The 17,040-nt window shown below is 48.4% G+C and overlaps 1 protein-coding gene across 1 annotated transcript in view; it reads right to left on the bottom strand.

Moving 5' to 3' along the window:
• The window catches only part of LOC144938501 (retinol dehydrogenase 10-like), a 44,590-nt gene that overhangs the window by 10,665 nt on the left and 16,885 nt on the right, over nucleotides 1-17,040 (bottom strand). The window contains exons 2-3 of the mRNA XM_078866373.1: nucleotides 13,510-13,608; nucleotides 4,425-4,570 (exon numbers count right to left, since the gene is read on the bottom strand). Coding sequence (XP_078722499.1) covers nucleotides 4,425-4,570; nucleotides 13,510-13,608 — 245 coding nt within the window. The remainder of the gene's footprint in view (nucleotides 1-4,424; nucleotides 4,571-13,509; nucleotides 13,609-17,040) is intronic.

The raw sequence follows: 17,040 nt of genomic DNA, 5'->3' as shown, positions 1-17,040 counted from the left end.
GGTTCACCACGTGACAGCCAGGTTGACCACGTGACAGCCAGGTTCACCACGTGATAGCCAGGACCTCTGCAGTGATGACACAGTGCTCTGACCTCAGCCTGTCACCTGCGCCGTGTGTTAAGCGGCGGACATCTCTAGGACTAACTCACAGGGAAAATACCAGGTGGTTGGGTGGCTCAATACAAAGATCTCCTATACAATACAGCCTTAACAGACTGCTGACGCAAAGTGCTGTTAGCGAGTAGCACCGATGTAGGCCGGTAGGGCACACGAGGGAGTGGGTGGCCAGCACCACGCCCGACCGCCTTTGTCCCCCGAGTGGCGATGTTTACACACCACACCAGGTACTCATTTGAGGCTGAGTCGACCTAGGGGATGCTAAGGAAGTCACGTGACGTGTGCATTACATCATTGAATTACAGCATGGCAGGACGAGTTCAGATATTCGTCACTGGCGTTGGCCGTGAGCGGGAATCTAACTCGGTGCATCGCATCGTAGCGCGACGCACTAACCACCACACTACCGCACTGCACACACACACACACGTATTACATTACCATACATACAGCCATATCGGCACGCACTGCAATACAATTTGGGGAGTGTTGTGTTTTTTAAGATATTGCTCTGGGAACTGTGCCACAACATAACAGGCTAAAAATAAATTTACCGCCCTAATCGTTAACAACCACTGCCTTGCAAAAGAATAACGATGGTGGTTCAAGGTTGCCTCCAATTTCTGTTCCAGATAATAACCCAGACCAAAGTTCAAGACATCGTGAAGGCCACCACCGCACCTCATTGCCAACGCGTTCTACCGCCCTCCACCGGATCCACACAGCTGCTGTGCCGCAGAGACACGCGGCAGCGTCCTCCAGAATCCGCCTTGACAGCTGCCAAACATCTGCAGTTAGATCTTCCACGCTGGTCACCGCACTCGTGGAGGCCACCCCAATGCCTGGGCACCACGGTGGCGAGATGTCAGCTCCCTCGGTATACAGGAGGTCGTCGGCTCGATCCCGACCGTGACGCCTGCAGTATATTTGGAGTTCGCATCTCTCTCTCTTCCCATGATCGCATGGATGTTTCTCCGGGTCCTCTCCACATTTTAGAATCAACATGCGATGAAGAGTATTTGTCTGCTCTACATTTCCACGTGATGATAAGCCGCTTCGTCGAGCTATCATTTGTGATCGCCAGGTCGTTTCAGAAAAAGAGCTATACAGCTCAGTGGGCTTGACCTGTTAACATTCAAAACAAATTGCTTCATTTAGTTTAGTTGATGTCTGTGTCGATAACCGAACCTCCCTCATCCTGCACTCATGTCCCACCCAGCGCACCTATTGTTTTGCCGAATCGTAAGCACAGCACTCACTCACCTGCCGTGGACTATCGTGCCTCGGCATTGCCAATCCTTGCGTCTTGCCACGAGATTACCCAGCGTTCGTCTCGGTCAGATGGACACTCGCCCAGGCTCACATTTCGAGCAGCTTATTTTTGAGCTGCTCTTGTTAAGTCTCTCAGCTCTCCGATGCACACAGTAGTACGGTGCGAAAGAAGTTCAACGTACATACATACATCTAGAATGAAAACTCTTTTATTTAGAACTGCTTTTTTGTGTTTAGTTTCTTATCGTTCCCCCCGTACCTCTGATTAGCGCGATTGGCTACGTACTATGTGAAAGAAGTTCAACATACGTACTTAATACATTTTAACTCTCGTATCAAAAATCTGTTTCTTCGAAGAGATAATATTCAACAATGAAAAAAAACAATGAAATGACAGATTGCTGTGCATCACTGGGTGAGGTCCCAGTAACGCACAGCACTCTGGGTGTTTCTCAAGATGAACGCAAACAGTGCGAGCCATGCCACTGTGGGACAGCAGCGTTGCGAAGGAAAATACCAAAACAGTTTAATTGTCACGAGGTTAGCAGCACCGTACCGTTTGGTGATGAGTGCGTCAGACGGAAGAAGTGCGTTTATGCGCAGCTGAAGGTTTAACGGGGGTTAGTCAATGGGTTACTATAAAAAAGGTAAAGGTGCAGCCGTGCAGCTGCTTGCTCATGCCACTGTTGGCAACAAAGGCTTCCACTAGAGGAAATTCTGGACAGCCCCTCGAAAATGTGTGTTTGGCCTACTCTTCCTTGCTGGCCAGACGTCTCGAAATAGAGTAGAAGGGAGTGCGCACACTTACATGGCTGCAGAGTTTGGAAGTACATGTTGTTTACGTCGTTTATTGTGAAAATTCGGTCACAGTTCCTATGACCACTGTTGTTTCATTGCTTTTATGGCTTTATTTTGGTGATTTTCGAAAAGTTTTTGGTTTGATCATGTTTGTTTGTTGTAGTACAGAGTTAGACTGATGGCCTTAATCTAAGTTGTCTTGTGGTTGTTGTTGTTGTTTGACTTGCATCCCACTGGGATTTTTGCACACAGTGTTGGTGTACGGTGCTTTTTCTGCAATGTTTAGCTGTCTTTTCTTGGATTTTCTGTTTGCACTCAGTCACATATTCACTTTAAGATGTATTCTTGTTCATGTTTTTGTTTTTTGTTTGTTGCGGTTGCACCCGATTCAAGAGCCGAATGGCTCACAGGGCCATACCTAATAAATGAACTTGAACACACAAGGACTCACTGCCGATCGACTCGATGCCGTGTTCCCAGTTATACTGCTGGGTGGGATTTTAGCAAAAATTTGCCCCCGCCCCCCCCTCCCAATTGTTTCAGCTGCTTCACCAGGAGATGGATAAGAACCGGTGACCCTCTGGATCGCGAGTCCAGAGCGCCAGCCGTCACACAGCGCATGGCTGCAGCAACCCGTTCGTAGCCACACGCTGGCTTTTCTCACTTGCGACGAGGCATCGCTCGCCAATGACGACTGCGGTGAAGAATTCTCGGCTCGCGTTTAGGGTACGACTTGACGATGCCCTCCCCGAGGTCCCGCTTCGAGCCAACAGCTGGATTCTCTGCCGTGACACCAAACAGAGGCACGCTGGCCCACGCGGCGATCGAGCCCCTGCGTCACTGCGCAAGGCTTAAAGATTTAACGAGCCTAAATCCTTCCAAACAAAACAACCGCTAGTGTGCGTGCGCACGATGCTGCGCGGGGGAGCGGCGGTGGCGTCTCGGTCAGCGCGCTGTGCTGCCAAACTCGGACAGCCGAGTTCGACTCCCACTCGCGGCCAACACCGGTGACGATTATCTAAAGCGGCTCTGGGCCTCGCCTAGGTCCACTCAGCCTCAAATGAGTACCTGGCACGGTGTGTAGCAAACATCGCGGATAGGGAGACAAAGGCGGCCGTGCGTGGTACTGGCCACCCACCTCCACCCCTCGTGTGCCGTGCCGGCCTTCATACTGTAGGTGCTACTCACGAACAGCACTTTCCCCAAAACTCTGCCAAAGCTACACGGGTGATCTTTGTCTTTGGCTTTGTCTTTGGCACGTTGGTGAATTAAGCCGCCCTGAAAGGATCCGGGCCCGGGTAGCTGGCGGCAAAGTGAGCGGCTCACAATCAGAAATAACTTTTTTTGTGTGTGATTTGTTTGCCTTTGCTTGACTTAGCACTGCTATTTTGTTTTTTTTTCCGCGTTATTTGTTGTTGTTGTTGTTGTAACGTTCTTACCCGCCCCTACTGGACATCTGTGAACAAAGAGCTTCGCAACTCATCGGATTCCTCCTCCTGCAGTACAAATACGGATTACGGTTGATTCTGAGAGCGTCGCGAATTCAAATTGGTGGTTCATACAATGAGCACCACTTGGAGCGGGGGAGGCAACAATGGGGGTCCTATGGATGGACTGGCTCTTGCCATAGGAACATCCACCACCATCTCGGGGCCCTAAACGGGAGATGAGCACTTTTTAATATGGGATTGAGTTTAAAATGAAGTTATATTTCAGGAAATGGACCTCGTGGAGTTGAGAGGTCATTTTTCGTCAGGTTCCACAAAATCATTGATTTCTGCTGTGAAAATGGCTCATTCCCTGAAACGTCGCCTGCTATGTTAGGTTTCCTTTTATGGCAGCATTATTGACGTGTTTGTTGGGGTTTTATTTGTTTGTGCAAAAGCCATCGGCAACTTTTCAAGGCGCCAGTTGCACAGCTTTGTTTGAAATCATCTGCAAAGTACGCAAAACGTTATATTTACAAGTATATTTACAATACGTCCAAACACACACACTGAGAATTTATGTGATTTGTAGCCGATGCCGAAACTGCACACCTTTGTGCGTTTGTGCGCTTTGTCTGGAAGGCATTCGTTCGACGCTGCGTATTCGCGCGCATCACGGCAGCGATGCGGTGCCGACGCTCCCCGCGCACGCTCAAAAATTCCTCCTGCACGGTATCCATGCCACAGCCTAGCCCCCCCCCCTCTACCCCACCGCACCCCTTGTGAGGGGCGCGTGAGCTCCGAGCTCACCGTATACGGCAGCCCTGGAACATGCCGGTGCTGACGAGGTAGGGGCACACGAGCGTCGTGTGGACTCCGTCCTTCTCCATCGCTCGGATCTCGTGCGCCAGCGACTCGTGGAAGCCGACCGCCCCGTACTTGCTTGCGCAGTAATCCTATGTGGCAGGGGGGGTGGGGGCGGGGGGGGTGCCACAGGGAAACTTGCGTTTAGTGTACAGTCGTGTTCTCCTATAACGCGGGAGGGGTTGCGTTCCTAAAGAACGCCGCGTTATGGAAAACCTGCGTTCTGATGATAATGTATAAGATAGGGTAAAGCACAGTGCGGGATGACACGTGAGATGCATACGCAGGCTGAACGAAGAATGAGGCGCGTGGGCAGCATCCAAATGCAACGCTACTCCGAGGTCGCCCTACAACCGCTTATTTCTACTCGCGCGACGTGGTTCCGTTCGCTCGATCGCGTTGTATCCGATTCGCATCCGCGTTATGAAAAATGTGTTCCCTAATACATTCATCGCGTTATATCCAATCTGTGTTATGAAAACACGTGGCGTTATGTGAGAACAGACCGTATTTGGTCGCCATAATTTTCCACGTGGTAAGCCACTTCGTTGAGCTGTCATTTGTGGCCAGGTCGCGTCTGACAAAGAACCGCATAGCTCAGTGGACTTGACGTGGTAAAATTAAATACAAAAAAATTAGTTTAGAGAACGGGGAAAATCATGTTCATATGCTAGTCGCTATGCACGCCTGTCACCCAGCATTGTGGAGCCAGAGACAGTTGGTGGATCACGCAAATAATGGGAAACTCCCTTCTCGTCGGCATCGAGGAGGTGCCATTACTCTGGCTAAATGTGGACTCTCCCTGTTCCATTTGTATGGGATAGAGCGTTTCCCCCTCGCTCACACGAGTGGGGTTTTCTCCACGTGTTTCAGTTGCCTCCCGCGTGTAGACACTCGTTAATTCGCCGATTACATCTATATATATAAAATCGCAAATCTGTCTGTCTGTGTGTGTGTCTGTGTGTCGCCGGAGCACCGGGCAGAGATGATCTCCCAAGCGAAATGCTGAGGGAGGGTGGCGTTTGTGCACAGACTGCCCTATATGACATCATAACAACAGTCTGGACCACTGGACGGGTTCCGCAGGACTGGAAGGATGCCCTGGTGGTCCCCCTCTTTAAGAAGGGGGACCGTACCGACTGTAACAACTACAGGGGCATCTCACTCCTCAGTGTGCCGGGTAAGGTCCTGGCAAGGATTATTCAACATCGCCTTGCTAGGCACGCTGAGGAGAGGCTTGCGGAGCCCCAATGCGGTTTCAGGAAAGGGCGGTCCTGCACAGATGCCATATTTTCTGTCCGTCTGCTACAGCAGAGGTGTAGGGAATTCCAAAAAGACCTACATCTCTGCTTTATTGACCTGGTCAAGGCCTATGATACCATCAGTCGGACTGGGCTCTGGGTTGTTCTTCGTGCTTTCGGAGTCCCTGACCCTCTGCTCACGATCATTAAGGACCTTCATGATGGTGAGCGGGCCCGGGTAAAACTACGTGGCCGGGAGTCGGAGCCTTTCCCTGTACACCTTGGGGTGCGACAGGGATGTCCTCTGGCTCCCACATTATTTAACATCTATTTCGACTGCGTAGTTCGTGAAGCCTTCAATAGCTGTACCGGGGGAATTACCATTTGGTACAGATATAATGGGAGGCTGATCGACGCCCGGGTGCGATCAAGGGATGGCTCCCTATTGGTCAACCACGTTATGTATGCCGATGATTTGGTAATAGCTGCTCATTCAGAAGAGGAGTTGGAGACGCTGCTGCTGAGACTGGAGCGTGCCACTAAGAGGTGGGGCCTTACCATCAGCCCCACCAAAACTAAGCACCTGCCTGGGTATTTTGTACCATCTGGCACTCCACCCCCACAACTCCCAATCGGTGATGGGGCAGTTGTGGAGAGAGTGGAGAGTTTCCCATACCTGGGCAGTGTGCTTATGACCGGCTCCAGTTTATCAGCAGAGGTCTCACTCCGAATCAGTCGAGCGGCAATATCTTTTCATCGGTTGCGTAACGCTGTGTGGAAGCTACCTGGTCTGTCGCTCCGCACGAAGCTTCAGGTCTTCTCGGCCACGGTCATTCCCTCCCTTCTCTACGCTTGCGAAACGTGGACCCCCCTAGTGGAGCATCTTCGCCGGTTGGAAACATTTAGGCTGGCCTGCCTACGATCCATCCTGGGTTTAACCAGGCTGGATTGTGTGAGGAGCTCACAAGTCCTTGAAAGATCTGGGCAAAGTCCTATCAGTGAGCTCCTCCGGCAGGCAAGGCTGCGTTGGCTGGGTCATGTAGCCCGCATGCCCAGCCACCGCATGCCTAAACAGCTTTTGTTCGGCCGGATCGAGGGGGCTAAACGGGCGCGGCACGGGCTAGAGAAGAGATGGAGTGATGTGGTACAGGAGGACGTGGAGCTGAGTGGACTTGCCGATGACTGGTACCAGCGGTGTCAAGATCGGCCTCAGTGGAGGAGGCTCGTGAAGGACGCTACTGGGCAGTTGGAGGCAGTCGCCCTCCAACAACAACGGAGGGCGGAGGAGCGACGCTCACAACAACGAGCGGAGCGCTGGGTGGCTAAAGCACAGCAAGTTGGCACAGTAGGGGGCACAGGTGGTGCATCAGCCACTCGTCTCGGTCATCTCGGTCAGTCGACCCGTGGCACCTGGGTCTGCCCCGTGACCTCCTGCCAGCGGGCGTTCGACACTTCACGTGGCCTCAGGGTGCACATGGCCTGGCACAAGCGTCGTGGTGACGTCACCGCCACTTAGTGGCGAATGGCGGTTGTTGTGTTGTGTCGCCGGACCATACGCAGTTTCATTGGACGGCGGTTGCCCCTGGCAACGGGCAGCGACGCATTTGCTGCCGGGTGGACGCCATTTTTAATTCCCGTTACAAATATGCGCACGCATTAACACGCGACTCTGAGGTAAATTCATCAAAGTTTCACGTCCTCTTCACTCCCCTCCCACCCCAATGTGTGCAATTACTATTATAGGGTCGGTAGATAATAAAATTATAGCGATTACACAGTATTATTGTAGCGCGGGGGGGGGGGGGGCGGAACGGCACCCGTACCCAGCCTCAGCCGGGTGGGCTATTTAGGCGAGGCCGGAGGCTCTGCACGGTACTAGGCCTCGACACCCACCACGCGACTCTGAGGTAAATTCATCAAAGTTTCACGTCCTCTTCACCCCCCCCCCCCCCACCACAATGTGTGCAATTACTATTATAGGGTCGGTAGATAATAAAATTATAGCGATTACACCGTATTATTGTAGCGCGGGGGGGGGGGGTAACGGCCCCGGTACCCAGCCTCAGCCGGTTGGGCAATCTAGGCGAGGCCGGAGGCTCTGCACGGTACTAGGCCTCGACACCCCACCCGTGTCAAGCGACGACTTTGTGGTATAAACTCGATATACCCAGCGTTGCCCGGGGGGAAAATACATTTAAAATCTTATGAAAACTTTAAAACATTACATACCAATGAAAAAACAACTGTGTAATTACTTTTAAACCCGACGCGCCAAGAATCGATTCTCTGAATCGCGCAAAGGAATCGGACGATTCCCGTTTACTATAAGTTGCTTAAAGTCGATATAAACTGCTACGAACGGGAAATATCCGGCGTTGACCGGGGCAAAAATGTAATTAAAAACTCCTGAAAAAATAAAAAAATAAAATAACAATGAAAATTAAACTCTATCATTCAAAATGTAAACCCCCAACATGCCAGGAATCGATTCTTTGAATCGCACAAAGGACTAATCGAAGAGGTTGCATTGTCATTGAGTTGTGCGCCTTTTGGCGTCATCTGGTCCAACACCATGTGAGACTAGGCTCTAAGGAAAGCTGTCTCGGGTGTGGGCCAATCAACTTCAAGGACAGTGCATATTATTATCCTTATCAGAGTTGCTTCTTTTTGTTTGCTTTATTGACTACTTGTGTTGTGGTCATTGCAAACATGATGCCTTGAATAAAGGTGTCAGTTTTGTACCAGTTAAAAGGGTAAAAACCTACCATTATATTTTGCCACTGGTAAAAGAGATCTCATAGTGTAAATGTTTACCCCGAACTCTCAATACTCTGATATTGCACTGTTTTTGAGTTGTACGCCTTCTGGTGTCATCTGGCCCTACACCAATGGGGACTAGGCTCTAAAGAAAGCCGTCTCGGGTGTGGGCCAATCAACTTCAAGGACAGTGCATATTATTATCCTTATCAGAGTTGCTTCTTTTTGTTTGCTTTATTGACTACTTGTGTTGTGGTCATTGCAAACATGATGCCTTGAATAAAGGTGTCAGTTTTGTACCAGTTAAAAGGGTAAAAACCTACCATTATATTTTGCCACTGGTAAAAGAGATCTCATAGTGTAAATGTTTACCCCGAACTCTCAATACTCTGATATTGCACTGTTTTTGAGTTGTACGCCTTCTGGTGTCATCTGGCCCTACACCAATGGGGACTAGGCTCTAAAGAAAGCCGTCTCGGGTGTGGGCCAATCAACTTCAAGGACAGTGCATATTATTATCCTTATCAGAGTTGCTTCTTTTTGTTTGCTTTATTGACTACTTGTGTTGTGGTCATTGCAAACATGATGCCTTGAATAAAGGTGTCAGTTTTGTACCAGTTAAAAGGGTAAAAACCTACCATTATATTTTGCCACTGGTAAAAGAGATCTCATAGTGTAAATGTTTACCCCGAACTCTCAATACTCTGATATTGCACTGTTTTTGAGTTGTACGCCTTCTGGTGTCATCTGGCCCTACACCAATGGGGACTAGGCTCTAAAGAAAGCCGTCTCGGGTGTGGGCCAATCAACTTCAAGGACAGTGCATATTATTATCCTTATCAGAGTTGCTTCTTTTTGTTTGCTTTATTGACTACTTGTGTTGTGGTCATTGCAAACATGATGCCTTGAATAAAGGTGTCAGTTTTGTACCAGTTAAAAGGGTAAAAACCTACCATTATATTTTGCCACTGGTAAAAGAGATCTCATAGTGTAAATGTTTACCCCGAACTCTCAATACTCTGATATTGCACTGTTTTTGAGTTGTACGCCTTCTGGTGTCATCTGGCCCTACACCAATGGGGACTAGGCTCTAAAGAAAGCCGTCTCGGGTGTGGGCCAATCAACTTCAAGGACAGTGCATATTATTATCCTTATCAGAGTTGCTTCTTTTTGTTTGCTTTATTGACTACTTGTGTTGTGGTCATTGCAAACATGATGCCTTGAATAAAGGTGTCAGTTTTGTACCAGTTAAAAGGGTAAAAACCTACCATTATATTTTGCCACTGGTAAAAGAGATCTCATAGTGTAAATGTTTACCCCGAACTCTCAATACTCTGATATTGCACTGTTTTTGAGTTGTACGCCTTCTGGTGTCATCTGGCCCTACACCAATGGGGACTAGGCTCTAAAGAAAGCCGTCTCGGGTGTGGGCCAATCAACTTCAAGGACAGTGCATATTATTATCCTTATCAGAGTTGCTTCTTTTTGTTTGCTTTATTGACTACTTGTGTTGTGGTCATTGCAAACATGATGCCTTGAATAAAGGTGTCAGTTTTGTACCAGTTAAAAGGGTAAAAACCTACCATTATATTTTGCCACTGGTAAAAGAGATCTCATAGTGTAAATGTTTACCCCGAACTCTCAATACTCTGATATTGCACTGTTTTTGAGTTGTACGCCTTCTGGTGTCATCTGGCCCTACACCAATGGGGACTAGGCTCTAAAGAAAGCCGTCTCGGGTGTGGGCCAATCAACTTCAAGGACAGTGCATATTATTATCCTTATCAGAGTTGCTTCTTTTTGTTTGCTTTATTGACTACTTGTGTTGTGGTCATTGCAAACATGATGCCTTGAATAAAGGTGTCAGTTTTGTACCAGTTAAAAGGGTAAAAACCTACCATTATATTTTGCCACTGGTAAAAGAGATCTCATAGTGTAAATGTTTACCCCGAACTCTCAATACTCTGATATTGCACTGTTTTTGAGTTGTACGCCTTCTGGTGTCATCTGGCCCTACACCAATGGGGACTAGGCTCTAAAGAAAGCCGTCTCGGGTGTGGGCCAATCAACTTCAAGGACAGTGCATATTATTATCCTTATCAGAGTTGCTTCTTTTTGTTTGCTTTATTGACTACTTGTGTTGTGGTCATTGCAAACATGATGCCTTGAATAAAGGTGTCAGTTTTGTACCAGTTAAAAGGGTAAAAACCTACCATTATATTTTGCCACTGGTAAAAGAGATCTCATAGTGTAAATGTTTACCCCGAACTCTCAATACTCTGATATTGCACTGTTTTTGAGTTGTACGCCTTCTGGTGTCATCTGGCCCTACACCAATGGGGACTAGGCTCTAAAGAAAGCCGTCTCGGGTGTGGGCCAATCAACTTCAAGGACAGTGCATATTATTATCCTTATCAGAGTTGCTTCTTTTTGTTTGCTTTATTGACTACTTGTGTTGTGGTCATTGCAAACATGATGCCTTGAATAAAGGTGTCAGTTTTGTACCAGTTAAAAGGGTAAAAACCTACCATTATATTTTGCCACTGGTAAAAGAGATCTCATAGTGTAAATGTTTACCCCGAACTCTCAATACTCTGATATTGCACTGTTTTTGAGTTGTACGCCTTCTGGTGTCATCTGGCCCTACACCAATGGGGACTAGGCTCTAAAGAAAGCCGTCTCGGGTGTGGGCCAATCAACTTCAAGGACAGTGCATATTATTATCCTTATCAGAGTTGCTTCTTTTTGTTTGCTTTATTGACTACTTGTGTTGTGGTCATTGCAAACATGATGCCTTGAATAAAGGTGTCAGTTTTGTACCAGTTAAAAGGGTAAAAACCTACCATTATATTTTGCCACTGGTAAAAGAGATCTCATAGTGTAAATGTTTACCCCGAACTCTCAATACTCTGATATTGCACTGTTTTTGAGTTGTACGCCTTCTGGTGTCATCTGGCCCTACACCAATGGGGACTAGGCTCTAAAGAAAGCCGTCTCGGGTGTGGGCCAATCAACTTCAAGGACAGTGCATATTATTATCCTTATCAGAGTTGCTTCTTTTTGTTTGCTTTATTGACTACTTGTGTTGTGGTCATTGCAAACATGATGCCTTGAATAAAGGTGTCAGTTTTGTACCAGTTAAAAGGGTAAAAACCTACCATTATATTTTGCCACTGGTAAAAGAGATCTCATAGTGTAAATGTTTACCCCGAACTCTCAATACTCTGATATTGCACTGTTTTTGAGTTGTACGCCTTCTGGTGTCATCTGGCCCTACACCAATGGGGACTAGGCTCTAAAGAAAGCCGTCTCGGGTGTGGGCCAATCAACTTCAAGGACAGTGCATATTATTATCCTTATCAGAGTTGCTTCTTTTTGTTTGCTTTATTGACTACTTGTGTTGTGGTCATTGCAAACATGATGCCTTGAATAAAGGTGTCAGTTTTGTACCAGTTAAAAGGGTAAAAACCTACCATTATATTTTGCCACTGGTAAAAGAGATCTCATAGTGTAAATGTTTACCCCGAACTCTCAATACTCTGATATTGCACTGTTTTTGAGTTGTACGCCTTCTGGTGTCATCTGGCCCTACACCAATGGGGACTAGGCTCTAAAGAAAGCCGTCTCGGGTGTGGGCCAATCAACTTCAAGGACAGTGCATATTATTATCCTTATCAGAGTTGCTTCTTTTTGTTTGCTTTATTGACTACTTGTGTTGTGGTCATTGCAAACATGATGCCTTGAATAAAGGTGTCAGTTTTGTACCAGTTAAAAGGGTAAAAACCTACCATTATATTTTGCCACTGGTAAAAGAGATCTCATAGTGTAAATGTTTACCCCGAACTCTCAATACTCTGATATTGCACTGTTTTTGAGTTGTACGCCTTCTGGTGTCATCTGGCCCTACACCAATGGGGACTAGGCTCTAAAGAAAGCCGTCTCGGGTGTGGGCCAATCAACTTCAAGGACAGTGCATATTATTATCCTTATCAGAGTTGCTTCTTTTTGTTTGCTTTATTGACTACTTGTGTTGTGGTCATTGCAAACATGATGCCTTGAATAAAGGTGTCAGTTTTGTACCAGTTAAAAGGGTAAAAACCTACCATTATATTTTGCCACTGGTAAAAGAGATCTCATAGTGACTAATCGAAGGTTGTAAATTACTTTAGGATCGCGCTTCCTGTTTAATATAAGTTGGTTATAGAGTTGATATGAACTGCTACGAATGGGAAATATCCGGCGTTGACTGGGGCAAAAATATAATGGTGAGGGCGGTTGTGAGTGGCGATTGTGAGTGGTGATTAGTGAGTGGTGAGGGTGAGTGGTGAGGGTGAGTGGTGAGGGTGAGTGTTGAGGGTGAGTGGTGAGTGGTGATTGGTGAGGGTGTGATTGGTGAGGATGAGTGGTGAGGGAGAGTGGTGAGGGAGAGTGGTGAGGGAGAGTGGTGAGGGAGAGTGGTGAGGGAGAGTGGTGAGGGAGAGTGGTGAGGGTGAATGGTGAGGGTGAGTGGTGAGTGGTGAGGGTGTGTATATATGTAAGGTTATTAAGAAATATATTTTTCACCCGGGCAACGCCGGGTACTACTGCTAGTCTTAATATATAGAGGACCACAGAGCTTTGGGGGGATTTTTGTGCCAGCTCTCTGCCTGGCTGCTCCCTTCCCGTTTGTCTGTGGTGCCCCTCGTGCCTCTGAGTGTGTTTGGAGGAGCAGAGCCAGGACTTGGAGGAATGCGAGCAACCTTCACACCGTCGAGTTTGTGTACAGCAATAACAGCGGCACGCCAGTGTGCGTGGGGGCTTTCGCCCCCGTGCTGCTGCATAGCTCTCTCGGAGAGAGCTTTCTGAGTTGTGAATTTAAATGTAGTTTCCGACGCTTCTTTAAATCCACAGCGCAAAGCTGCCGCTGGGGCCAAACAGAAGCCCAGGCACGGCGCCGCCTGAGACATTCAGGGTATTTATATATTTATATATATTTTCTTCTCCCCAAAGTGTTTAGAGTGCCGGTTTCGTCGGCCCGTGATCCATGCGCTCACCTCGATGCCAGCCGTGCTGAACAAACCCAAGGAACTGGCGACGGTCACCAGGTGTCCGTGGTTGGTCTCCAGCATGTGCGGCAGGAACGCCTTCGTCGTCTGACGCGGAGGGGAGGAGGCAAAAGCAACATTCGCAATACGATCGCGAAACCGTGCACGAGAGAACAACTGCAGAACACAGCTTAAATAGTCGCTCCAAGCCTGGGGCGTGCCATTCAGACTCTGTCTTCTCGACAGACCTGTTATACACCTGAGGACGGCTGCTTGCGTTGTGGCCGAAACGTCGTGAGAATTATTTTATTATGTTTTTATTTTTTTTATTTTATTATTTCCATTCTACGTGACTTTACCGAAAGAACCAAGAAGATGCAGAACACACGTCAATGCCAAGTTACAAAATTATAATTTGCGGCCAACTGTGAACGCAATGCTGGATGAGCGTGCGCCCATGCTGATGTTTGACCATACTTCAGCGTACTGGTCAGTGCGGTTTGGTGATGGGGCGGTGGGGTGGGCTAGGACTGGTTTAAGCATCATTCACCACCGAATCGAGCTGAGGGTGCCACGTTCACAGCTGCACGATTATTAAGATTATTTTGCTGCTTTAAATGTCCGTACGATGAGCCACTTTGATGAGCTTCTGAAAAATAAGCCAATAGCTGAGTGGGCTTTGCCTGCGTAAGATAGAAAATAGTTGAGTTTGATTTGAATATTTTTTAAAGTGATTTCTATACTTTTCCTATACTTTGCACTCCCATCGTGTTTTGTATTGTTTGTTATTGTATTATCTGTGAAAAAGAGCTTTATAGCTCATCGGATTCCTCCAAGTATAAATACATATTTTGATCTTGAGAACGTCACGAATTCAGATGTCGTAGTCCATATAATGAGCACCGCTTGGAAGGGGTAAGACGACATTGGGTGCCCTATGGATAGACCGGCTCCTACCAGAAGATTCCTCCTTATTTCTACGTGACTTTAACGAAAGACCCAAAGAGTATGAATTCCTCCAGTGTCAATACATATTCAGATTCTGAACCACTGTGCCACAACCACCACCACCACCGCCACCACCGTCATCATCACCACCGCCACTTCAACACATTGAACACGACGTGAATACAAGCCAACGGGGCGAGGGTCTCGTGCACTTAACCTGGCCGCATCACGCGGCCACAATAGCAGATTAACGTGAAGGCTTTGGGGCGCGCGACTTTTGAGAACAGGACGGACGGTAACGGAGTGTCTGGCGGGCGAGCCGCCCCACGCAGACCCCCCGAGGTGGGGGGGAGAGGGGGGGGGGTCGCCAGCCCTCCGATCGTGCCGCGTTTCCCCCCGCGACTCGAGACATCCGCCACCACGGGGCCCACACACACCAAAAAAATCAGCCCCAAACACAGAGAGGGACCGGGTAACCTCCAACCTTTTCAGGGGGCCATGAAATGAGCCAGGCACCACTCAGCCATGGCAGCTTCTCTAACCCCCTGACCCACGCCTGTTCCACGTACACGAAACCGCGGCACCGTTTTAAAACTACCTAACGGGGGTTGTTGGCTTTTTTTTTCTCTCTCTCTCTCACACTTTTTTGAATGTCCCTACTCCCTTCGCGTCTTTCAAAACTCATGCAGCATTCCTCCGTGGCACACAGGGAGGGAGAGGCAACGCATTCATCCTCGTGGCTTATTCATCTCACACTTTCGTTGTTGTTGCTGTCTGCCGCTGCTGCTACCCTTGCTGCTTCTGCTGCTGCTGCACCTTCGTGAACGTCAGAATTGTCGAGATAAATTTCTGCTTGGTCGTGGATTTGGGGGGGGGGGGGGGGTCACAAAAGTACCCGGCTAGCAAGAGCTACGTGCGCAGCTTCACCGCCGCTGCACTCGTGAACTCCGTCGCAGTCCAACGACGCGAAATCCATCTGCCGACACCAGATGAACAACGCTCGCGCAGTTCGCTGCAGCCGAAACGATTTGGTTGTGATATGTACGTAGAACTTCTTTCGCACCGTACGTAGCCAACCACCCTAATCGGAGGTGCGGGGGAAGGAGAGGGATGCCGCTGCGTTGGTGGTGTGGTGCACAAGCGCAATCAGCGAACAGCAAAACTCGACACGTTCGTCAATAACACTGCCTGAATCATAATAACGATAATAACTCCACTTTCAAATAAATTTGGTGACGTGATGGGCGAAGGGGGCCTTCTTTGCTGCACACCGTTTATGCACTGTGACGCAGGGCCGTTCGTGTGCCGTACATCATCCCCTTTAAAAATGACAGTGTCACTGACGGATGCGTGGTAGTTTTTCATCAACGTCCATCGTTCTCCGCTGCGTTCTTACGCGTCGCGCCGCGTGTTTGCTCGGCATGCGATGTCCGACGTTTCGCGCCACGTGCTGCCGGTGGATCTTTTTTTGTTTGTTTGTGCTGGAGATGAATTTGGACGGCTCGTTGCAGCTCCCGTTTAAACCCTTCCTGCCCGTGTGACGTGGCTGCTACCGTATCGCCATTGACAAAAAGCTTTTTGATCTCAACTGAACTGAAAATTAAACAAATATTTTTTTTTATTTCACCAAATTAGGCCCCACTGAGCTTTATAGCTCTTTTTCAAATACGACCTGGCCACAGATGACAGCTCGACGAAGTGGCTTATCATCACGTGGACATTTAGAGCAGCAGCCAAATATACATCTCAGAAGCACGGAATTCAACTGGAATTTGATTCTAAGCAGCCGCTTCGTACTCTATTACAATTTTCACCCACACACATTCAGCCTTACAGACACACACCCAGGCATACAAACACATACCCAGGCATAGAGATGCACACCCAGTCGTACAGACTTACATACATACAGCCATACAGACACACCCAGCTATACAGATATACAACCAGCCGTACAGAAACACACTCAGCCGTACATATACACACCCAGCCGTATAGAAACACACCCAGCCATGCAAATACACATCCAGCTATATGGCCCTTCATATTCGCAATCATACTATATGCAGTGGTGGGGTAAACACTTTTAGCGAGCACATATTATACGCAGTGCGCTCACGAGGTTGTGTGGCCTTCACACAGGATGTCTGGCAACCTTTTGTCTCCCAAGTCGTGATGCTGACAATGCCACTCAATGGGACTAATTTAAGGCTGATCTGACCTAGGGCAGACCCATGCAAGTTTCAGCAAGTTTCAAACGAAATGCCACCCAGACAGAGACACTGGGGTAACAAAGACAAAGGTGCCCCCGATAGCATTAACAGAGTGTTGGGGCAAGAGCTGTTAGCGAGCACCTCTGAAGGCAGGCACAGCGCACGAGGGGATGGGTGGCCAACACCACGCCCGGCCGCCTTTGTCTCCCCAGCGGCGATGTTTATACACCCGTATCAGGTACTCATTTGAGGCTGAGTCGATCTAGGGGGAGGCCCAGGAGCGGTTCACATAATCGCCACTGGCGTTGGCGGCGAGTGGGATTCGAACTCGGGCCGTCGGGTTCGTGGCGTAGTGCGCTAACCGCCGCGCCACCGCTCC

Source organism: Lampetra fluviatilis, chromosome 22 (assembly GCF_964198595.1).
Source record: "Lampetra fluviatilis chromosome 22, kcLamFluv1.1, whole genome shotgun sequence".
NCBI classification, from domain to species: domain Eukaryota; kingdom Metazoa; phylum Chordata; class Hyperoartia; order Petromyzontiformes; family Petromyzontidae; genus Lampetra; species Lampetra fluviatilis.
The sequence above is the reverse complement of the archived record's forward strand: the minus strand, read 5'-3'. Positions and strand labels throughout refer to the sequence as shown.